At 49.2% G+C, this 23,847-nt stretch overlaps 1 protein-coding gene across 1 annotated transcript in view; it reads left to right on the top strand.

Moving 5' to 3' along the window:
• LOC122542980 (myoferlin-like) overlaps positions 1-23,847 on the top strand; it is a 169,293-nt gene that overhangs the window by 39,055 nt on the left and 106,391 nt on the right. Inside the window, exons 14-24 of the mRNA XM_087984303.1 lie at positions 2,737-2,805; positions 3,896-3,939; positions 6,247-6,323; positions 8,938-9,053; positions 10,823-10,936; positions 14,529-14,706; positions 17,847-17,971; positions 18,829-18,929; positions 20,194-20,386; positions 21,751-21,906; positions 23,449-23,580. Coding sequence (XP_087840429.1) covers positions 2,737-2,805; positions 3,896-3,939; positions 6,247-6,323; positions 8,938-9,053; positions 10,823-10,936; positions 14,529-14,706; positions 17,847-17,971; positions 18,829-18,929; positions 20,194-20,386; positions 21,751-21,906; positions 23,449-23,580 — 1,305 coding nt within the window. The remainder of the gene's footprint in view (positions 1-2,736; positions 2,806-3,895; positions 3,940-6,246; positions 6,324-8,937; positions 9,054-10,822; positions 10,937-14,528; positions 14,707-17,846; positions 17,972-18,828; positions 18,930-20,193; positions 20,387-21,750; positions 21,907-23,448; positions 23,581-23,847) is intronic.

Genomic DNA, 23,847 nt, shown 5'->3' with positions numbered 1-23,847 from the left:
GTAACTCTGAAGTTGGACGAGGGAGATCCAGTAGATGTAGTGTACTTGGACTTTCAGAAAGCTTTTGATAAAGTCCCACACAGGAGGTTAGTGAGTAAAATTAGGGCGCATGGTATTGGGGACAAAGTACTAGATTGGATTGAAAATTGGTTGGCTAATAGGAAACAAAGGGTAGTGATAAACGGCTCCATTTCGGAATGGCAGGCAGTGACCAGTGGGGTACCGCAGGGATCCGTGCTGGGACCGCAGCTTTTTACAATATATGTTAATGATATAGAAGATGATATCAGCAATAACAATAGCAAATTTGCTGATAATACAAAGCTAGGTGGCAGGGTGAAATGTGATGAGGATGTTAGGAGATTACAGGGTGACCTGGACAAGTTAGGTGAGTGGGCAGATGCATGGCAGATGCAGTTTAATGTGGATAAATGTATGGTTATCCACTTTGGTGGCAAGAACAGGAAGGCAGACTACTACCTCAATGGAATCAATTTATGCAAAGGGGCAGTACAGAGAGATCTGAGTGTTCTTGGACACCAGTCAATGAAGGCAAGCATGCAGGTACAGCAGGTAGTGAAGAAGGCTAATAGCATGCTGGCCTTCATAACAAGAGGAATTGAGTATAGAAGCAAAGAGGTGCTTCTGCAGCTGTCCAGGGCCCTGGTGAGACCACACCTGGAGTACTGTGTGCAGTTCTGGTCTCCAAATTTGAGGAAAGACATTCTGGCTATTGAGGGAGTGCAGCGTAGGTTCACGAGGTCAATTCCTGGAATGGAGGGATTACCTTACACTGAAAGACTGAAGCGACTGGGCTTGTATACCCTTGAGTTTCGAAGACTGCGAGGGGATCTGATTGAGACGTATAAGATTATAAAAGGATTGGACACTCTGGCAGTAGGAAGCATATTTCCACTGATGGGTGAGTGCCGAACCAGAGGACACAGCTTAAAAATACGGGGTAGACCATTTAGGACAGAGATGAGGAGAAACTTCTTCACCCAGAGAGTGGTGGCTGTGTGGAATGCTCTGCCCCAGAGGGCAGTGGAGGCCCAGACTCTGGATTCATTTAAGAAAGAGTTAGATAGAGCTCTCAAAGATAGTGGAATCAAGGGTTATGGGGATAAGGCAGGAACAGGATACTGATTAGGAATGATCAGCCATGATTATATTGAATGGCGGTGCAGGCTCGAAGGGCAGAATGGCCTACTCCTGCACCTATTGTCTATTGTCTATTATCTTCCAGCCTTCTGAACACACTGTTGTCTTCAGCAATTCTTAACCACAATCTCTGCCCCCATTTTGTTTGCTTGTTTTGGGACTTTTCTTATTTTCTTTTCCTTCTTTTAATCAGCAGCGCACCTCCGCGAGACATACTTTGTTTATTATTCTGACCCCGTCTCCATTCATGATGGCTCTGGAAGACCTACTGTTCAGTTGTTCAGTCTGTCCTGTTTTCCACCTTATCACCAATTTTCCCTTTTTGTCCTTGTCACACTCAACCCCGGCTCAAACTGATTGCTGTTTCTTTTAAAATCTTTCCCAGTCCTGGGAATCATCGAATCCCAGCAGTGTGGAAGCAGGCCAATTGGCATCAAGTTCACACCGACCCGCCGAAGTGCATCCCACCCAGGCCAACCTCCCTATCGCTGTAACGCTGCATTTCCCAGAGCCAATCCACCCAGCCTGCACGTCCCTGGACACTGGGCAATGCAGCATGGCCAATCCATGCTAACCCGCACATCTTTGGACTGTGGGGGGAAACCAGAGCACCCAGAGGAAACCCACACAGACACTGGGAGAATGTGCAAACTCCACACAGACAGCCACCCAAGGGTGGAATCGAACCTGAGTCCCTAGCATGGTGAGGGAGCAGTGCTAACCACTGTGCTGCCATTGGGCCTGAAAGGTTAACTGTTTCACTCTCAACAGAGAATATTTCCAGCACTTCTGCTTTTTATTTCTGCAGTCCACAAATGCAGCCTCACACCAACGACAGAGGTTGCACCCTACTGGAGCTTGGTTCACCATTCCTCCATCTCGTACTCTCAGAGACATGTACGGCACAGACAGTGGTCATTCAGCCCACAGTGTCCGCAACAGTCAGCAGAAATCTGACTACACTAATCTCTTCGTTCCACCTCTTGGCCCGTGGTCCTAGAGGCTGTGACAAGTTGAATGCCTGGATACTGCTAAATATTACAAGTGGTTCCGACTCAGCCACCAAGTGTGTTCCAGGCTCCCTCCACCGTCTGGGTGGAAAAAAAATTCTCTTCCTCAACTCTCCAATTTGTCTCCTGCCTCTTAGCTTAAATCTATCCTCCTAGTTGTTGTCCCCAATACTGATGGGAAGTGTGCCTTCCCATCCATGCTACCAATGCCAGTCAAAACCGTACAAACCTCTATCAGGTCCCCTCTCGATTTTTTGCTGCTCAAAATAGCGGCAGTCTACCCAATTTTTCCTCATAGCTCGGACCTTGCAGCCTAGGCCACATCCTGGTAAACCTTCTGTGCACCCAGTGTAAACGCATGTTCCTGGTCATGCGATGAATTGACGCGCACTCAATACTTCACTGGTTCCTATCTGTGATGGTCTTCTAAAGGCGGAGGGTTAAATGGAACTTAACGGGAAAGTGGCCTATCTGTGATGGTCTTCCAACCGTTGAGGGTTAAATGGGACTTAATGGGAAAATAACTGGTGCAAGGTAGGAATTTGATGCTCTATTCTTCTCGCAGATAGCGACAAAGGTTGTTGAGAACCATATAAATCCTGAATGGAACCAAGTGATCTACCTGAAGAGCAGGGTGAGTTTCCCACGATCCCTTTTCCATCCCACACCCACACTCACAGGTCACACAGGGTGAGGGTTAGTGCAACTGTGCACAGAGCTGCAGTGATACCTGCCCATGGAGAGGCTGCTTGTGTGAAAGAGTTGATGCACTGGTTATGGTATTAACCCTTGAAGGAGTTTAAAATCAGAGAGGTAAAACCCGGAGGTCTGTGTTCAACTATTTAATGCCAATTTGGCCATCACTGGGGTGAAAGGGGTTACGTGATGAAGACTTGCACAGCCTGGTTTGTGTTTCCTTTCATATGGGAGACCGAAAAGGGGCAATCTGCTAACATTTGACAAATTACAATCGTAAAATCCCTAGAGTATGGAAACAGGCCATTTGGCCCTTTGAGTACAGACCTCACCTCTGACCAGCATCTCACCCAGCATTCCTGGTGAAGGGCTTATGCCCGAAACATCGATTCTCCTGCTCCTCAAATGCAGCCTGACCTGCTGTGCTTTTCCAGCACCACACTGTTGACTCTCACCCAGACCCACCATATTACCCCAACTCTAACCCTGCATGTCCCATGACTAACCCATCTAACCTGCGCATCGCTGGACAATGTGAGCATTATAACCTGGCCAATCCACCCGAACCTGCACATTTTGGGACTGTGGGAGGAAACCAGAGCACCCACAGGAAACCCATACAGACACTTGGAGAATGTGCAAACTCCACACAGACAGCCACCCAAGGGTGGAATCAAACCCGAGTCCCTGGCGCTAACCACTGAGCAACAGTGCTGCCTGATCTAGTCAGGAGTGTTCACAGATGACCAAAAGGGTTTGATTGGATAGATCGAGAGCTGATGCCCACGCCACTTGGCTGCAATGGGGAATCAGCTTGATGTGTCTGATATTGAGGCAATAATGTGGAGGAGTGTTAGCCAGACAGCCAAAGCGGATGGATGGTATAGCTTAGACACAGAACGGGAATGAAATCAGGTTTCTCATCAGCAAAACGCTGCACTGTCAGGACAGGGTCCCACAGGGTTTGGGATTCAGGAATGTTTCCGAGCTCTTGATGAAGTCATTGTTTGTGTTTATTCTCTCCACAGTTTCCCTCCTTGTGTGAGAGTATTCGCTTCACGGTGTGTGAACGGTAAGTGAGAGGTTGCTTCTTGCACTCTTCCAGCTGGGAAGGGCTACACCTTGGGCTGTGAGAGCTGATGCTCCCTTGCAAGACTCCTGTAACCTATGGCTGGGTGTTACAGTCTGCCCCCACAGTGTGTGTTTTTGGAAGAGGTTGTTAAGGGGCCACTTAGAAGAGAAGTGACAGCAAGCCCATCCCCTGGTCCAGTCCCAATAATCCTGGTTGCTGAAATCAGCAGCTCGCCTGACATACTAAAAGCAATAGCCAGGGGGCAATAGTAGAGCATGTTACCAAGCTGGTTGTTTCATATTACTCAGTCCAGAAGTTGGTCAGCGATGGGAGACGCGAGGAGCCACTATTTCAATAAAAGTAACAGTGGGAAGGAAGAAATGTAGAAACTAGCTGCCAGAGTTCTTTCTGTAGGGTCATGGCTGACCTTCGTTGTCAATGTCATATGCCTGCTCTCTCCCATACCACTCGATACCTTTAAAATCCAAACATTTATCTCTCTGATTCTTGAATAGATTGGGTGATCCAGCCTCCACGCTCTCCAGTGGTAGAGAATTCCACAGGTTCACTAACCTTAGGGTGAATAAATGTTTCCTCATCTCAGTCCTATATTGGGAGTGTTACCCACTGAATGAGTCCACTCCCCAGGCTTCTGTCTGCACAGCACATATGAGGCACACCGCATTAATAATGTCAATACAAATCTCAAATGCAGGGGCTAGGACTGGAATAAGGAAGGCTAAGAGGAAGCCAGAGGAAAGGATGGCAGACTGCGCTAAAAGAAACAGCAAAATGCTGTTAGAAAATATAATTAGTAAAAGATGATTGAAGAATAGAGTGGGGCAGGATAAGCCGCTCACTGAAGCAAAGGGAATGGCAGAGTTCAAAATTAACACTTTGCTTCTGTCTTTAATAAATCAGAAAATGATGACAATAGCCCAGTTAAAAATGTTGGTGTTCAGCAACTGAGCTGTATGGGGCTAGATAAGGGAGAGGTGCTATAAAGGCTGGCAGCACTCCCAAGGAGAGAAGTTTCCAGGCCTGGATGGGATGCATCCCAGATTGCCAAGAGAGATGAGGGAGCTAGTTGTGGAGTCATTGATAGAATTTTTCCAGGCCTCTCTGAACACAGGATCAGTCCCGGAGGGTGTGGAGGATTGCAAATGTGATGCTGCTGTTTAAGAAAGGGCCAAAGGATAACTCGGGAAACTACAGACCTGTCAAAATGATATCATTTTGGAGGCCATAATATGGAATAAGGTAAATATACACCTGAAGGAAAATAAGTTAATATAAGACAGTCAACATGGCTTTATCAAGGGCAGGCCACGTCTGACAAATTGATAAAGTTCTTTGAAGAGGTGACACAGGTAAAGGCTGTAGATGTTGTATTTTTGGGCTCTCAGAAAGCATTTGATATGGTGCTACACAGTGGGTGAGCTAAAAATACAAATCGTTGGTCAGACTCTGTTCGGACTGTTGCGGGCAACTTATTGAGGAAGGATGTTAAAGTGCTGGAGAGAGTGCAAAGGAGATTTACGAGAATTATATCAATAATGAGGAATTTTTAGATACACGGAAAGATTAGAGAGCTTGGTCCTTTCCCCTTGGAGCAGAGAAGATTAAGAGGGGACCTTATTGAGGTGTTCAAAATTATGAACAGCTTTGACAGGGTTAAGAAGGTTATTCTGTTTCTGTCAGTAACAAGTGGGTCACAGTTTCAAAATTGTCAGCAAGGAGTGAGATAAGGACAGACTTATTTACTCAGAGTTGTTGGGATTTGGACTGAGCTACCTGGGAGAGTGGTGCAGGTGGATTCTGTAGAAGGTTTCAAAGGAGAGCTGGATGTATATTTGAACAGAATGCATTTGGAGAGCTACTGAGATTGAACTGGTATATGGAACTAGCTGGACAGCTCTTTTGGAAGTCAGGACAGACATGAGGATTAAGTAGCCTCGTCCTGTATAATATTACGATTCTATTACTTAGACTGCTGGGGTGTGGGTCACAAACTTTCTTTAAATGCTGTACAGTTACAACAGTTACCTGTGTTAATCTCGGCAGCGATAGCCACAGCCCCCTCGATCTCCCTTCTGTCTGTTGAGGCAATATGACACACACTCGGAAAATTATCAAACACAGTTCGCAAGTACTCCATTAAAGTTCATGGCGATTGTAATGGTTGTGGGACATGTCAGAGTGTACTTGGTGTTTTAAAATGCTAAAACGTCTAGTTTGACCGAAACTGTGCCCCATCCCCAACCCTGTTCCCAGGTCACTAAGATTTTTTGTGATCACTACTTTCAGGAAGAGTGCTGTGAAAAGCCACCCCGTAGGAACAACACACCTGAGCATCTCAAAGATCTCGATGACAGGGTCAGAAGGTAAGGAATGTTACAGGTTCACCAGGAGCTTCCTGCGACAGCTTCACCTTTCAGGTCAGTTGTGACCTTGGCTTCCATTTTTCCACCGAACATGTCCCTGGACTCTCCACACCGGCTTGGTTCTGATGACGAGCTCTTTGTGAGATTGTGAGGAGATAGTGAGGGCTACAGGTGCTGGAGATCAGAGTCGAAGAGTGTGGTGCTGGAAAACACCCGTCGACCTTGTGAGATTGTGCCAAGTCAGATCTGTGAGTGCAGAGGCATGGCATGACACTTAAGAATGCTTTGCTTTCTTTGGCATCTTTCTTATCCCCAGGATGTCCCCAGGCGGAGAAGGGAGTACTTCTCAACAAGCAGTAACTGTCAGGAGAGCAGTGCGGCCAATTCGTGCACACATCCAACTCCCTCAGCCGGCAGATCATTGACCAGCTTACCTGGTTTGAAGTGTTAGTAAGGAAGTGAATGTTAGCCAGTACTGCTGGGGAGGACTCCTGAGCACCCCTGTTGGGATCTTGTACGTCCCCCAGAGGGGGCAGATGGGAAAGGCAGCATCTCAGACAGTCCAGCACTCTGACAGTACTGAAGGTGGGAGTGCCTGCCTGGATTTTGATGCCCTGTCTTCAGGATCAGAGCAGAACACAGATGGCCATTTGATTGAACTGAGATCCCGATCGACCTAAGGTAACCACAATACCCTTGTGTCCACATCTGTGGCCGTTCTGACCTCGATCTTACATTCAGGATCTCACTTGTGATGCCCAACAGTTTAGTGAAGACCTGTACATCTATCCTTGGGTACCTCATTCAAAGAGTCATAGAGTCATACAGCGTGGAAACAGACCCTGAGGTCGATGTGGTCTGTGCTGACTAAGTCTCCCAAACTAAGCTACAGCCACTTGTCCCTGTTTGACCCATATCCCTCGAAACTTTACCTATTAATTTATCTGTCCAAATATCTTTTAAATGTTGTAACTGTACCTGCATCTACCACTTCCTTTGGTAGTTTGTTCCACATATGAACCACCCTCTGTGTGAAAACGTTGCCCCTCAGGTCCCTTTTAAATCTTTTCCCTCTCACCTTAAAAATATGCCCCAGTTGTGACCTTACCCACCCTCAGCGAAAAGACACCTGTCATTCACCTTACCTATACCGCTAACGATCTTATAGCCTCGTGTCAGGTCACCCCTCAACCTTCGAGGAGAAAGTGAGGGCTGCAGATGCTGGAGATCAGAACTGAAAATGTGTTGCTGGAAAAGCGCAGCAGGTCAGGCAGCATCCAAGGAGCAGAAGAATCGACGTTTCGGTCATAAGCCCTTCTTCAGGAATGAGGAAGGGCTTATGCCCGAAACGTCGATTCTCCTGTTCCTTGGATGCTGCCTGACCTGCTGCGCTTTTCCAGCAACACATTTTCACCCCTCAACCTCCTGTGTTCCAGTGAGAAAAATTCCAGCCTATCTGCCCTCTCCTTATAACTCTGACCCTCTAGTCCTGGCAACGTGTTGGTAAATATTTTCTGAACCCTTTCTTGGGAGTCATGATGGGGGTGGAGAGAATGGCAGGGAAGGGATGTTGCTTGAGAGAGTGTAGGGGCACAATGTACACTCTGACCTGATGCGCCCAGTGTTTGACATTAGATATCCATCCAATCCGTGTCTCTCATTATCTCACATACTTCTCTGAGGTCACTCCTCAGCCTCCAACACTCTAGCGATAGCAATCCAAGTTTGTCTAACTTCTCCTTGTAGCAAATACGCTCCAATCCAGGCAACATCTTTGTAAATAGTTCGACCCTTTCTGAAACATCAAATGATAAATTGGCTTTCTGAAAATGTTGATGCAGTCGTGATGTCTCGTTCTGTAGAACGTATCAACCAACTAAATGACACGGTGAAATTGGGCCTTTTAATTGGATTTATTGTCCAAACTGACACGGCTGCAATGTCGATCTTGATTCAGTGAGACTGTGCATTCTCAATTACCTTATACTTTCCATTGTATGTTAAAATTAGGACTAAGAATAGATCATTCAGCCCAGCGAGCTTCCTTTGACATACCCCACTATTATGGCTAATTTGATAGTGGCTGCAACTCCACTTTCCTCTGTAGTATCCCCCCCCAGTAATCATCAGCTCTATTCCTGATGAAGGGCTTTTCCCCGAAACGTTTATTTTCCTGCTTCTCGGGTGCTGTCTGACCTGCTGTGCATTTCCAGCACCGCTCTAAACTGCTCTAAACTAGACAGCAGAATAATATTAGCAGACTTCACGGGACAGAAACAGACCATTCGGCCCTCCTGATTTGTGCCAGTATTTATGAACCCTCCTGTCTGCTGCTTCATCACACTCCGTCAGCAGACCCTTCTATTCCTTTCTGCCTCTTGCACTAATCTATTTTCCCTGTCGAAGTTATTCACGGTGTTTCGGTGGGTTCCACAGACTGAGCATAGGTTTCTCCTGACTTCGCTATTGGGCTTATTAATGACCGTCGTTTATGAAGGACCCTGACACCCTGCTTCGGCCTACACCTCCTTGCATGTCCTGCTGCCCGTGGCTGCTGCGTTGGAGCCTCGCTTTCCGAGTCGGTAATAACGCACATTGTTTTCTAATTGAGCAGACGACGAGACGCCCGGGTTCCTGCCAACGTTTGGGCCGTGCTTCCTGAACCTGTACGGGAGCCCCCGGGAAGGATTGGACGGTTCAGACAAATACGATGAGCTGAACCTCGGAAAGGTGACTGGCTTTGTTTCTCTTTCCTCAATGACGTGGGGCAAGGTTTGACCCGTCTGTGGCTTCGGCGGTTTCAAAGAGGGTAAAAAAGGCCAATTCACATTAAGGGCAGTGCTGCGTCTGTCATGGGACAGGAAGTATCCATTTGGCCCATTATTCCTATGCTGGCTTTTTCAAAGAGCTCACTTCATTTCTTTCTGATCCTGTCCCCTGTAAATGCAAGGTTTGATTGTAAGTTCCAAATATATATCCACTGACTCATCAAGAAGTGCATCTCGGATCACACTTTGGTGTTTTAAAAAAACTTCGCATCCTGACCTCCAATGTTTTGGACCTGTTCCCTCACTGCTAATCCCCTTGTTAGTGGGAACGGTTTCCTGCAAAATATTTTTGATCATTATCTCTCAATTTCTTTTGTCAGACAGTATGCAACAAGGCCTAGGCAATGTTGTGTCTTGGACTGATAAGTGGCAAGTAAAATTTGCAACTCACAAGTTCCAGGCAATGACGCCCCTATCCTCGAACCACCTGCTCTTGACATTCAACAGCATCACCATCATAAAATTCGACCCCCTCTGCCACCGGCCGCTGTAACTTTCTGGGGATTACTGTTAATCTGAAACTCAACTGGACTAGCCATATATGTACAGTGGCTGCAAGAGCAAGTCAGAGGCTGGGAATAACTCCCCAAAGCCTGACCATAATTCGCAAGGCACAAGTCAGGAGTGTGTGAGAGAATACTCCCCACTTGCCCTGGATGAGTGTAGCTCCAGCAACACTCGAGAAGTTCGATATCATCCAGGACAAAGCAGCCAACTTGTATGGCACCACAAATATTCAGTTGCATCAATGTGTGCCATCTACAAGGTGCATTGCTGCAACTCATCCTTCAGCACACATCCCAGACCCACGGCCTCTTTCATTTACAAGGACAAGGGAACCCCACTCTCTCTGCAAGTTCCCCTCTGAGTCACTCACCGTCCCGACTTCGAAATATATCGCCCGTTCCTTCAGTGTCGCTGGGTCAGAATCCTGGGACTCCCTCCCTCAGGGCACTGTCCCTGTACGACATGGATTGCAGCGGTAGAAGATGGCTCAGCCCCCCCACCACCTTGTTAAGGGGGCAATTAGGGGGAACAGGGCGTTAAATGCTACTCCCGCCAGTGACATCCACATCTAAGATTAAGTGGATTTTGAAAAAAATGTGTTTTTAAAGTTCGTAGGCTTGTCAGAGAATGGGTGGACACTGCAGAAATTCAAGGTAGACTCATACAAGAGGCGGGTCTTCACTTCAACAGGGTGAGTCAGGACAGGGAGAAGAATGTTTCACCCTCAGGATGTTTGAGAGTGAAGAGTACAAAGTATTTAACTTCATTGGGAGAGGCTGAGAGGGGTGTGTTTATCAGGGAAAGATGGGTCTCCGTAACAGAAGAGTTCATTTCTGTCTGTTCCAATGGGAGCAACAGAATATTCGGATGATGGTCAAAGCTATTAAGGAAACAAGAGGAGGTACAGTGTGTTCAAGGGCGGAGATGTGGAGAAAGATTCACTTGAGTTCAGAGGGGACTAGCTGGGAAGGAATGAGAAGGAATAGCTGGAATGAATGATAGTTCAGTGGTTATCCTGCTTAAGTATGCATTTAATTTTCAACACAAAAGGGCTTAGATGGGCGTGCTTGGTTGAACAAATTGCACAGTGAAGTGTTGAGATGAGATCTGGCACATCATCTTCGTGTAACACTCTGACTTTTCTCCTCACGCTCTCGCTCACAGAGTGAAGGAGTCGCCTATCGAGGGAGGATTTTGATAGAATTGGTCACGAGGATGGACGAGACCTCGGGGAAAACCATTGACGACCTGTTGCTCGAAGATTTCTCGATTGTACAGGTATTCGTGCCGTAAAGCTGTCCTTTTCCAGAATTGATCCTTGGTTTGATTCCGAGCATGGGGAATTGAGGATTTCTTGTGTGGAAGAGTGAGTGTTTGTTTGAGTGCTCCTGTTGCTGCGAGCAGAAGGATTAAGTGCTGCTGCTGTTAATTTACCAATGGCGGCATTTGGTTTGACCAACATTGTGTTCCTTCGGTCTACTCGAAGTCAAGTTTCATTTTGTTTGGTCATGAGAAGTGGAAGGTGAGGAGTTCTGTGTCTCCACTTGGTTGGGTGGAAGTTTCCAGGTCTCTTCACAAGCGTTCAAGGCTCTCTCCTTGCCTCTGTCATTTGCAATTGGTGATGCTCCTTCTTCCCATATCAATAGAGACAGAGAGAGAAAGAATGTCTGCTGTCCACCAATCTGCCTGCCTTTTTGTTCAGGCTCCAGTGTTGAATAAAGGAATCCTGATGAGGCAACACAAGGGAAGTAATTTGGCCCATCTAGCCTGTGTTGGAGCGATCCAGTTATACCCACTGCTCTTCCCCCATGCCCCCTATCCCTGCATCACTGGGTCCTGCAGCTGCCTTCCACCACAATCAGTTGTTAGGCTCCCTTTTGAAAGTTTGTGGGCAGCACGGTGGCACAGTGGTTAGCACTGCTGCCTCACAGCGCCAGAGACCCGGTCAGATGACTGACTGTGTGGAGTTTGCACATTCTCCCTGTGTCTGCGTGGGTTTCCTCCCACAGTCCAAAAATGTGCAGGTTAGGTGAATTGGCCATGCTAAATTGCCCGTAGTGTTAGGGGCAGAGGTAAATGTAGGGGAATGGGTCTGGGTGGGTTGCGCTTCGGCGGGTCGGTGTGGACTTGTTGGGCCGAGGGCCTGTTTCCACACAGTGAGTAATCTAATCTAATCTAATCTAATCTTACTAAGATTTTAGCTTTATTGTCACGCGTACTCAAGTACAGGAAGTGTACAGTGTCGCCATCTTAGGTATGAAGTTACCTAGCTACAAAAACGTAGGTACTACTGATCATCAATCACATTTTTCTTTCACCATCTCTGCTGTAAGGTGAGCAACCCCCCTGCTCTGCTTCTCCACATAATTGAAGGCCTTCATTGCGCTGAACTGTTTAAGGAAATTTGCTCTCGTTCATGGTTTTGCACAACCCAGCTACCCCTCAAGTCACCAAGCTGCTGAAACCCTTTCTCAGGCCTTAGTCACCTCAAGACGTGACTATTTCGACACTTCACTGATTGACCTCCCATCTTCACGGACAGTAATTTGTCTGAACCAGTCCCTTTGTATTTTTAATCAGACCAAGCCTGTAAGCCAGGTTCCTATTGACCAACATTGGCTCCTGGTCTGGCACAACCTTGAAGCTCTCATTTTCAAATACCTCATGATGTTGCGCCCTCTCTATCTCTGCTGACTCCTTTGTCATTGCTGGTAACATAGTGGCCATGTTACTGGAATAGCGATCCTGGACTAATGACACTTGGGTTCTCACTTCCACTGTGGCAACTGGAGTTCACGGATGTCCTTCAGGGAAGGAAATCTGCAACCCTTACCCGGTCTGGCCTACTCAGCGATGTGAACAAGCCGACCCAGGCACTCACTTTTATCAAACCACGACAGAGTGAGGCACTGTGCGTAAACTTTAAGGCACACAGTCTGCAGTGGTTCAAGAAGCTTCTCAGCAGCTTAGAGCTGGGCAACAGAAATGAAACCGGTATCCCATGAATGAGGTTGAAACCAAGTCCTCCTCCTCCCTGAGCCCCTCAGGAATTCCCCCTCCCTTTATCCCTTATTTAAAACCCACCACTGTGTTGTTGTCCAGTTTCCTGAGGTGGCTCTGTTCTATCTGATTATGCTTTCCTCATGTTAATATTGCTATATAGTGGGCGGCACGGTGGCACACTGGTTAGCACTGCTGCCTCACAGCGCCAGAGACCCGGGTCTCCAGTTTCCTCCCACAGTCCAAAGATGTGCAGGTTAGGTGAATTGGCCATGCTAAATTGCCTGTAGTGTTAGGTAAGGGGTAAATGTAGGGGTATGGGTGGTTTGCGCTTCGGCGGGGCAGTGTGGACTTGTTGGGCCGAAGGGCCTGTTTCCACACTGTAATGTAATCTAAAAAAATACCTGCAAGCTGTTGTAATTATTACTTACTTGGCATGCAAATGGGTGTCAGGTTATTGATTGACAGGGTAGATGCAATGGGGGATTAGGGCTCAGCATACGTAGTGTCCCTGTTTCTGGGTCAGGAGACCCAGGTTGAAGTCCCACCTGCTCCAGAGGTGAGTAACAACATTTCTGAACATGTTGATTAAAAATGTAATTGGGGAGAATCAGAGGGTGCTTTGGCACAGCTGCAGTAACCCTCTCTCTGGGCCTGAAGGTCCTGTGTTCAGGTATCACATTGGGATGTGACTGGTTGATCTTGTAATGGAGAAAGTGAGGATTGCAGATGCTGGGGATCAGAGCTTAAAAATGTGTTGCTGGAAAAGTGCAGCAGGTCAGGCAGCATCAAAGGAGAAGGAGAATCGACGTTTCGGGCATAAGCCCTTCTTCCTGGACTTATGCCCAAAACGTCGATTCTCCTTCTCCTTTGATGCTGCCTGATCTTGTAATGCACAAAGGGAGAAACAGATGGGACTGGTCCAAAGATGTGTAGGTTAGGGTGGATTGGCCATGCTACATTGTCTATGATGTACAGGGATGTGCAGGTTTTGGTAGATTGGCCATGCTAAATTACCCATAATGTCCAGGGATTAGATTACTTACAGTGTGGAAATAGGCCCTTCGGCCCAACAAGTCCACACCGACCCGCCAAAGCGCAACCCACCCATACCCCTACATTTACCCCTTACCTAACACTACGGGCAATTTAGTATGGCCAATTCACCTGACCTGCACATTTTTTTTGGACTGTGGGAGGAAACCGGAGCACCCGGAGGAAACCCACGCAGACACGGGGAGAACGTGCAAACTCCACACAGTCAGTCGCCTGAGGCGGGAATTGAACCCGGGTCTCTGGCGCTGTGAGGCAGCAGTGCTAACCACTGTGCCACCATGCCGCCCAGGTTAGGGTAGATTGGCCATGCTAAATTACCCATAATGCCCAGGGATGTACAAGTTACGGTGGATTGGCCATGTTAAATTACCCATAGTGTTCAGGGATGTGTACGTTAGGGTAGATTGGCCATGCTAAATTACCCAGAGTGTTCAGGGACGTGCAGGCTAGGGTGGATTGGCCATGCTAAATTATTCCCTAGTGTTCAGGGATGTGCAGGCTAGGGTGGATTGGCCGTGCTAAATTACCCACAATGCTCAGGGATGTGCAGGTTAGGGTGGATTAGCCATGCTGCAGTACCCATAGTGCCCAGGGATGTGCAGGTTAGGGTGGATTGGCCATGCGACATTATCCATGGTGTCCAGGGATGTGCAGGTTAGGGTTGGTCTGGACTCAACTGGCCGAATGACCTGCTTGCACGCTGAAGGCGTTCCATCGTGTGTGAAAGGAGCTGTACTACTGCATTACAAAGAAAGCTTCTTGGTTGTCTGTACCTCCGACAAAGTGAAGGCTCTCTTTGATTTGCCACTTTCAGAGATACTTGCACAGGCGGCGGTACAGTCTCTGCGTCGTGTTCTACTCAGCTACGCAAATGCAGGAGGTGAAGGAGCCCGTCCAGTTTGAGGTCAGCGTGGGCAATTACGGCAATAAGTTTGACAAGTCGTGCAAGCTGCACGCCTCCACAACACAGTACAGCCACGCCGTGTTTGATGGTAAGTGGTTGCCTCGGGTACACGGAGGGCTATGCGCTAACAGAACGATAAAGGCTTAACACTGTGCCGAACTCTCTACATCCAACAAAGCATGTGTGGTGAAATTCGGATCTCCGATGGGCAAAATTCTTCCTTTGATCCCTATTCCATCTTCGCCTCCTTCACGTCTCCCAATGCCCCATTCCAACCTGACACTCATTCCCAGCGACGCTAGCACAGAAGGTACAGGCAGTGGTGTGTTACACCTCGCTGAAGGAGTCGGTGTGTTTCAGTGGCAACACTCATTGTTACATGCCTGCAGCTTTGGATGTTTATTTCCCTCAGCTGCCTCCCACTGTTGTACTGCCAGCCGTTGACAGATGTTGGAAGGATTTGCGGGTCGATGTTTGACATGTTTGGCCCCGCCATGAACACAGTTCGAGACAAAGAAACTGCAGATTCTGGAATCGAAGCGAGACAAGCAGGAGGCTGAAAGAACAGAGCAAGCCAAGCAGCCTCCGGAGGTGGAGAAGTCAACCTTTCTTTGGGTATAACCCTCGTTAACTTCTCCACCTCCTGATGCTGCCTGACTTGCTGTGTTCTTCCAGCCTCCTGTTTGTCTACCTGTCATGAACACCGCTTCAAGTCAAGCTCCAATCTGGAGCTCCCGGCCCAGAGGCTGGGACTCTACCACTGCTCGACAAGGCCTCCCAAGTATGTGGTACCAAATAATGTGCCCAACAGGGAGGGCAGGAGAACACTTTCAGTCCAGACAAGGGAGGGAATGTGGCACTTGCTGCATAATTCCATCAAATAATTGGAGCTGCAAGTCAAAAACCTTAAAATTCACTCCGCTAATCACAAAAAAAGCCACGTTTTGCTTTGCCAAGGAAATCCTTTGCGTCCTCATGCAATCTCCCCAAGTTGGTGGTGAAGGAGATGACATCAGTAGATTAGATTCCCTACAGTGTGGAAACAGGCCCTTCGGCCCAACCAGTCCACACCGACCCTCTGAAGAGTAACCCACCCAGACCCATTTCCCTCTGACTAATGGACCGGACTAATGGGCCATTTAGCACAGCCAATTCCCCCTAACCTGCACATCTTTGGACTGTGGGAGGAAACCGGAGCATCTGGAGGAAACCCACACAGACACGGGGAGAATGGGCAAACTCCACACAGACAGTCGCCCAAGGCTGGAATTGAACCTGGGACCCTGGTGCTGTGAGGCAGCAGTGCTAACCACTGAGTCACCGTCCCGCCTCAATGTAAAGAAAACTGATGTAAAAGCACGAAGGAGACTGGAATGCAAACCTTTGGTCATAAGATGAGATGAGGAAGGGTGGGAAGAGATTTCCCTGGCACTGGCATCGACTTGATGGGCCCACAGGCCATTTCTGTGCTTTAAATACAGTGTAATGTTCCCTGATGAGAATCATAGAATCCCTACAGTATGGAGGCGCGTCATTTGGACTATCGAGTCCACGCCGACCCTCTGAAGACCATCTCACCCAGACCCAACCTCCCCCAACCCTGTCCCGATAACCCCGCATTTCCCATTGCTAACCACAACCCTGAGCACTACGGGGCAATTTAGCACGGCCAATCCACCCTAACCTGCACATCCCTCGGCACTATGGGTAATTCAGCACGGCCAATCCACCCTAACCTGCACATTCCTGAGCACTCTGGGTAATTCAGCACGGCCAATCCACCCTAACCTGCACATCCCTCGGCACTATGGGTAATTCAGCACGGCCAATCCACCCTAACCTGCACATTCCTGAGCACTCTGGGTAATTCAGCACGGCCAATCCACCCTAACCTGCACATCCCTGAGCACTATGGGTAATTCAGCACAGCCAATCCACCCTAACCTGCACATCCCTGAGCACTATGGGTAATTCAGCACGGCCAATCCACCCTAACCTGCACATCCCTGAGCACTCTGGGTAATTCAGCACGGCCAATCCACCCTAACCTGCACATCCCTGAGCACTCTGGGTAATTCAGCACGGCCAATCCACCCTAACCTACACATCTCTGAGCACTCTGGGTAATTCAGCACAGCCAATCCACCCTAACCTGCACATCCCTGAGCACTATGGGTAATTCAGCACGGCCAATCCACCCTAACCTACACATCCCTGAGCACTCTGGGTAATTCAGCATGGCCAATCCACCCTAACCTGCACATCCCTGAGCACTATGGGTAATTCAGCACGGCCAATCCACCCTAACCTGCACATCCCTGAGCACTATGGGTAATTCAGCACGGCCAATCCACCCTAACCTGCACATCCCTGAGCACTCTGGGTAATTTAGCACAGCCAATCCACCCTAACCTACACATCCCTGAGCACTCTGGGTAATTCAGCACGGCCAATCCACCCTAACCTGCACATCCCTGAGCACTATGGGTAATTCAGCACGGCCAATCCACCCTAACCTGCACATCCCTGAGCACTATGGGTAATTCAGCACGGCCAATCCACCCTAACCTGCACATCCCTGAGCACTATGGGTAATTCAGCACGGCCAATCCATCCTAACCTGCACATCCCTGAGCACTATGGGTAATTCAGCACGGCCAATCCACCCTAACCTGCACATCCCTCGGCACTATGGGTAATTCAGCACGGCCAATCCACCCTAACCTGCACATCCCTGAGCACTCTGGGTAATTCAGCACAGCCAATCCACCCTAACCTGCACATCCCTGAGCACTCTGGGTAATTCAGCACGGCCAATCCACCCTAACCTGCACATCCCTGAGCACTCTGGGTAATTCAGCACGGCCAATCCACCCTAACCTGCACATCTTTGGACTGTGGGGAGGAAGCACCTGAGGGAAACCCACGCAGACACAGGGGGACAATGTGCAAACTCCGCACAGACAGTCGCCCCCTGAGGGTGGAATCGAACCTGGGTCCCTGCCGCTGTGAGACACTGAACCACTGTGCCTGCCCCACAGGTCGCTGAAAAAGCCTACGTTCGCCTGAGGGCAACAAAAAGTGTTAGTGGAATCTGGCTCACCTTCGTTTCTTGCTTCCTCCCGGCACTTGCAAAGCACGGCCAAAGGATCCAACTGCACATGATGCTTGCAGACAGTCATTGGGGGCGGGGGGCACTAATCTCTCCCGGTCTCCGTGTCGTTGCAGGTAACTATTATTACTACCTGCCCTGGTGCGACACAAAGCCAGTGGCCGCCCTGACATCACACTGGGAGAACATCGAGCACAGGCTGGACAGGTTGAACATCCTCCTCAAAATCATTGACAAGCTGGTGAGTGCCCACTGTGCAGGGCGAAGCAGAGTGGGGCTCTTTCAGAACACTTCTGACGTCACTCAGTTTGTCTCTCTCTTCCCCGCCAGATATTTCCAGCTGCTCCCCCTTTTCCGATTCCTGAGGGGCTCTTCTCACTGCTCCCCCGTCCTGTTCGAGCCTCCCTCAGAGTAGTTTGACCAGACGCACTTCACTGTGCAGATGGAGGGAAACTGCAGCAGAGAGTATTGGGAGGCGTGGACTGCATGGGGGATCTCGTTCCTTCATTTGTTGTCTTCAGTTTTCAAATCAGTTCCACGCCATCCATTTCCCCCCGTTGTCCCACACCCATGTGAATACTGTCAGGACAGGAGGAGGCTGCTTGGCCAGTCTGGGGCCAGAGAGATCCCAAAGGCATCCCCGAATTGGAACCGGCCAGCCAACTAACAGGCATTAGTCCACGATGCGTGACGGTGGCTACTTACCCACTCCCAGCGGAGGTGGTAGAGGAGGGTTTGCCAATCTGATGGGCCTCTCTCAGTCATTCCTTATTCCAACAAAGCCAGCACACGGCTGCTAAGGGTCAACATTGCGCGAGAAATGTGGGCGCTCGTGGTGGGTATGGAGGTGCATCAGTGGGGACAGAAGTTTCTCAACTGGCTGTCAGTGGGCATGAGCAAACCGTGTGCTCGATGTTCCTCTGGAACACAGTGTCAGTTCCTGAGTTCAACCAGCACCAACTCAATGGTGCCTGCTCAGCGCTAGCACCTGTGAGGAATTTCTGTACCGCTGGCCCCTGCTTGGGTCGATTGGGTGGCTGTTGGTGTCGAGGGATATCGTCTTTGCCACACTGTTGGTGTTCTCACATTTTTTTTAAGAGAGCCAACCTGGAGGAGATCAGGACAACGTTGCCATCTGAAGGAAGTCGCCTCACTGGCATGTGGGTGAAGATGCTCGACAGGGTCGTGAAGGATTGCAAGTAGGTGCCAGACGCAACCAAATGCCCACAAAAAGTCCAATGGTTGGTTCAACACTTGGTCATTGGACACGGAAGGCCCTCTCTGATTGGTTAGATTGAAATATTCCCTCTCCCCGTGGCACCTCTCAACACTTCTCTGTTGATTTTCTTTATTCATTCCTCGGATTTTATCATCGCTCCGGAGTGGGCATTTGTCACCCACCCCAGTCACCTTTGAACTGAGTAGCTTGCTGGGCCATTTCAGGGAGAAGAGTCACCCGCATTATAGTCACCGAAACAGACCCTCCGGCCCAACCAGTCCGTGCTGACCCTAATCCCAAACGAAACTAGTCCCACCTGCCTGCTCCTGGCCCACATCCCTCCAAACCTTTGCTGTTCATGGATTATCCAAATGTCTTTTAAATGTTGTAATTGTGCCCACACCCACCACTTCCTCAGGACGTTCGTTCCACACGTGAACTACCCTCAGTGTAAGAACTTTGCCCCTCATGTCTTTTTAAAGTTTCTCTCCTTTCACCTTTCAGCCGATGGAAAGACAACTCCCATTAATCCTATCTGTGCCCCTCATTATTTTATAAACCTCTATCAGGTCGCCTCTCAATCTCCTACTGTCCAGTCAAAAAAGTTCCAGCCTATCCAGCCTTTCTTTGTAACTCAAACCTTCCATACCTGGCAACGTCCTGGTAAATCTCTTCTGAACCCTCTCCGGCTTAATAATATCCTTCCTATAAGAGGGTGACCAGAATTGGACACAGTACTCCAGAAGAGGCCTCACTAATGTCCTGTACAACCTCAACATGACGTCCCGACTCCTATACTCAAAGGTCTGAGCAATGAAGGCAAGCGTGCCAAATGCCTTCTTCACCACCCTGTCGATATGTGAGACAAACTTCAAAGAATTATGTACCTGAACCCCCCTCGGTCCCTCTGTTCTACAACACTACCCAAGGCCCGACTTTTAATTGTATCTTATTGAGACTTGAAGGGCCAGATGGATTAGCAGAGATAGATGTTTGAAGACTGGTGCAGAAAAGGTAGCTGAAGGGTCTCTTCCCATGCTGTAATGCTCTGATTCTATCATTTGTGACGTCAAGTAGGATAGTAGCAATTCTCTGGTTTCCTGATGACTTACTTTATATTTTTAAGTCACGATAAAAGGCCAAGAACAGACTTGGCTTTGTAGATATTGACGCTTCATCACTTGGTGGTGACCCAATGGTGAATGACCCTGATTGGTACTCTTTGCTTGCCCTGTTTGTTGCAGTCGCTCCCTGCCACCGTTGAAAAGGCTTCCTCAAGTGACTGCCCTCGATCAGCAGCTGTATGACCAGCAGGTTTTGCTGCTTAAGAAGATCAGGAAGTCGGCAGAGAAGCTGAGAGACAGAAACATCAATGTGAAGGAAAAGCTGCCTGAAGTTGAAGAGTGGCTCGAGAGGCTGTCTGTACTGGCTGAGGAGGTTTGCTTTTGATACTGGCTGCAGGTGGAAGAGAGTGGGGTTTGCCCATGTTGTCCTTGTTGAAAGGAGGACATGTCGCAAAACAGAATTATAACCACTTCATTGTTTTGCGTTGTAGTTTAGGAAACATGGCACTCCCTTGGTACTGACCCTTTGACAGTGTGGCACTCCCTCAGCACTGATCCTCCGACAGTGTGGCACTCCCTCAGCACTGACCCTCCGACAGTGCGGCCCTCCCTCAGTACTGACCCTCCGACAGTGCGGCCCTCCCTCAGCACTCACCCTCCAACAGTGCGACCCTCCCTCAGTACTGACCCTCTGACAGTGCGGCACTCCCTCAGCACTGACCCTCCAACAGTGCGGCACTCCCTCAACACTGACCCTCTGACAGTGCGGCACACCCTCAGTACTGACCCTCTGACAGTGCGGCACTCCCTCAACACTGACCCTCTGACAGTTTGGCACTTCCTCAGTACTGACTCTCCGACAGTGCGGCACTCCCTCAACACTGACCCTCTGACAGTTTGGCACTTCCTCAGTACTGACCCTCCAACAGTGCAGCACTCCCTCAGTACTGACCCTCCGACAGTGCGTCACTCCCTCAGCACTGACCCTCCGACAATGCGGCACTCCCTCAGTTCTGATCCTCTGACAGTGTGGCACTCCCCTCAGCACTGACCCTCCGACAGTGCGATCCTCCCTCAGTACTGACCCTCCGACAGAGCAGCACTCCCTCAGCACTGACTCTCCGACAGTGCGGCACTCCCTCAGCACTGACCCTCCAACAGTGCGGCACTCCCTCAGTAGTGACCCTCCGACAGTGCGGCACTCCCTCAGTACTGACCCTCCGACAGTGCGGCACTCCCTCAGTACTGACCCTCCGACAGTGCAGCACTGACCCTCCAACAGTGCGGCACTCCCTCAGTAGTGAACCTCTGACGGTGCAGCACTCCCTCAACACTGACCCTCTGACAGTGTGGCACTGCCTCAGCACTGACTCTTCAACACTGGCACATACCCTGTACTGTGCTGTAGTAAGTCATCAAGATTTGCTCTAAGTTGGTGACTGTCCTCTGTGAAGCAGGTTGTTGCCACTTATTGGTAAATTTGCTCTAATATTTTGTCCAGCATCATGCCTTGCACAGGATTGTTGAACAGAAAGGGGAACATTTAGGAAGAGGGAGGGTTTCCTGGTCATGCACGGAATTCTATTGGGAAGCACGTGTTCTGACAGTTAAACTGCAGGCCAGTCCGTTTCACTTTGTGCACGGTTTACATGCCAGGAACAGGGATGGTGGGCTACGTAGGTCCTGGCAGCCAGAGCCACTGGAATCTCATGCACTCTCCTCGTGTGCCCCTCCCAGCCTCAGAACAGCCTGCCTGATGTGATTCTCTGGATGCTGGCTGGTGAGAAGCGAGTCGCCTACGCTCGGATTAAAGCACACTCGGTCCTGTTTTCCAGGGACAGTGAGAAATCGTGTGGCAAATTCTGCGGGAAGTTGCAAACAGTGTTCATGAAGGTGGGTCACAGCTCACTTCGGGTGGGTGTCGGTGCCGGTGACGGACCTGACTTGGTTCTGCATTGCAAAGTCCACGTACCTCCCCAGTCCACACTTGTGCTGGGGTGTGTGGGTACGGACACATGACTTTGTACGGTGTGTGTCTGTGTGTGTCTTTATGTGTGTGGGTGCGTGTGAGCGTGTGTCATGCATTTGTAATTGGATCCAGAGTCAATCAGAGAAGGATGAAAGTAGATGCAAAAATCTTTTCTTGATGGTGACCCTCAGCAGTGCTGACTGATCACGGAAGACCCAAGATGAGATTCCCTACAGTATGCAACCTATTTGGCCCAAGTCCACACTGACCCTCCAAACAGTAACCCACCCAGACCCTTTCCCCGACCCGATATTTACCCCTGACTAATGAGCCCAGTTTAGCAATGGCCAATTCACCTAATCTGCACATCTTTGGATTATGGGAGGAAACTGGAGCGCCCAGAGGAAACCCACGCAGACACGGGGAGAATGTGTGAACTCCACACAGACGGTCACCCGAGGCAGGGATCAAACTCGGGTCCCTGACATTGTGAGGCAACAGTGCTAACCACGGAGCCACCGTGCCACCCTACTTGAAGGACGCCTCATGAAGTACGTGACCCTGAAGTATGCCATGTGCTGAAGGCCAACATGATCTCACATGAAAGCACCCAGTCAGGTCAGGGGACCTTCTGAGCTACTTACTTTTGAATGAAGGAATTCCCCTTCCTATCTCCCTTCAGTGTGCATCTCCTTCCGATCTGAGACTCTCCCATAAGGGCAAGCAACCTGTCCAGCTCTCTGAGAATCGTGTCCACTTTAATAAGGTCACCTCTTGTTCTTTTGAGCTTTGATGAGTACAGGCCCAACCTCACCTCATGAGACAGTCCCTCCATATCTGGGATCAGCCGAGTGAACCTTCTCTGGACTGCCTCCAATGGTAATGGATCTTCCCTTAGATATATGGCCCCAAGACTGTTTGCAGTGTTCCAGCTGTGGTGTCTGATGAGAGCCTTGTACAGTTTGAGCAAGACTTCCCTACTTTTATATTGCATTCCCTTTCAAAGTATCACAATGGAAAGTCCCATGAGAGAGATGAAGTCCATGAAGTCATTAAGCTTTTGAAACTCCCTTCTGGTTGACAATGTTTAACGTCTAGAACAGTTGCATGTATGTTTTGACTGTTGGATTACCATCCACAGGATATTTTCTGAGTATGATTCAAATTTATCGAGTCATAGAGATGTCCAGCAGGGAAACCGACCATTCGGTCCAACCCGTCCATGCCAACCCAGATATCCCAATCCAATCTGATCCCACCTGCCAGCACCCGGCCCTTATCCCTCGAAACACTTTCTATTTGTATATTCCTCTTTGGTTATTTGAAAATGTGCAGCGGAGTTAAAGTTAGTGAGGCAAGGGAACGTGAGGTTGGTTGTTCTTGTCTGTGAAGCACTGAGTTGCCTGTCAGGCCACCTGATGCTTTCCAATGATGAGTAACGTCATTTCTCACACCGATGTTCACAGCAACCACTGGACAAGTCCCAAAACCAGAGGACTGTCGCTCAGCTCCGAGTGCGGATCTGGATGGGCCTGTCTACTGACGAAGAGGAGTTTGAAAAGTACATCGATGGGAAAATTTTAGTCGCTGCAGAAAGAGTGAGTCTCGCAGTCCTGGGTTGCTGTTGGTATTTTGCATTTATTTATCTTTGCAGTGCATTTCATAGAATCATAGAATCCCTACGGTGTGGAAACAGGCCATTCAGCCCGTCGGACCCTCCAAAGAGCAGCCCATTCATATCCACTCCCCCCCCACCCAATAACCCTGCATTTCCCATGGCCAACCCACCTAGCCTGCACATCTCTGGACAGCATGGTGGCTCAGTGGTAAGCACTGCTGTCTCATAGCACCCAGGTTCGATTCCA

Source organism: Chiloscyllium plagiosum, unplaced genomic scaffold (genome assembly GCF_037043375.1).
Source record: "Chiloscyllium plagiosum isolate Xiang-an unplaced genomic scaffold, Cpla_swu_hap1 HiC_scaffold_48, whole genome shotgun sequence".
Lineage (NCBI taxonomy): Eukaryota > Metazoa > Chordata > Chondrichthyes > Orectolobiformes > Hemiscylliidae > Chiloscyllium > Chiloscyllium plagiosum.
This window is presented reverse-complemented; position numbering and strand designations above follow the sequence as displayed.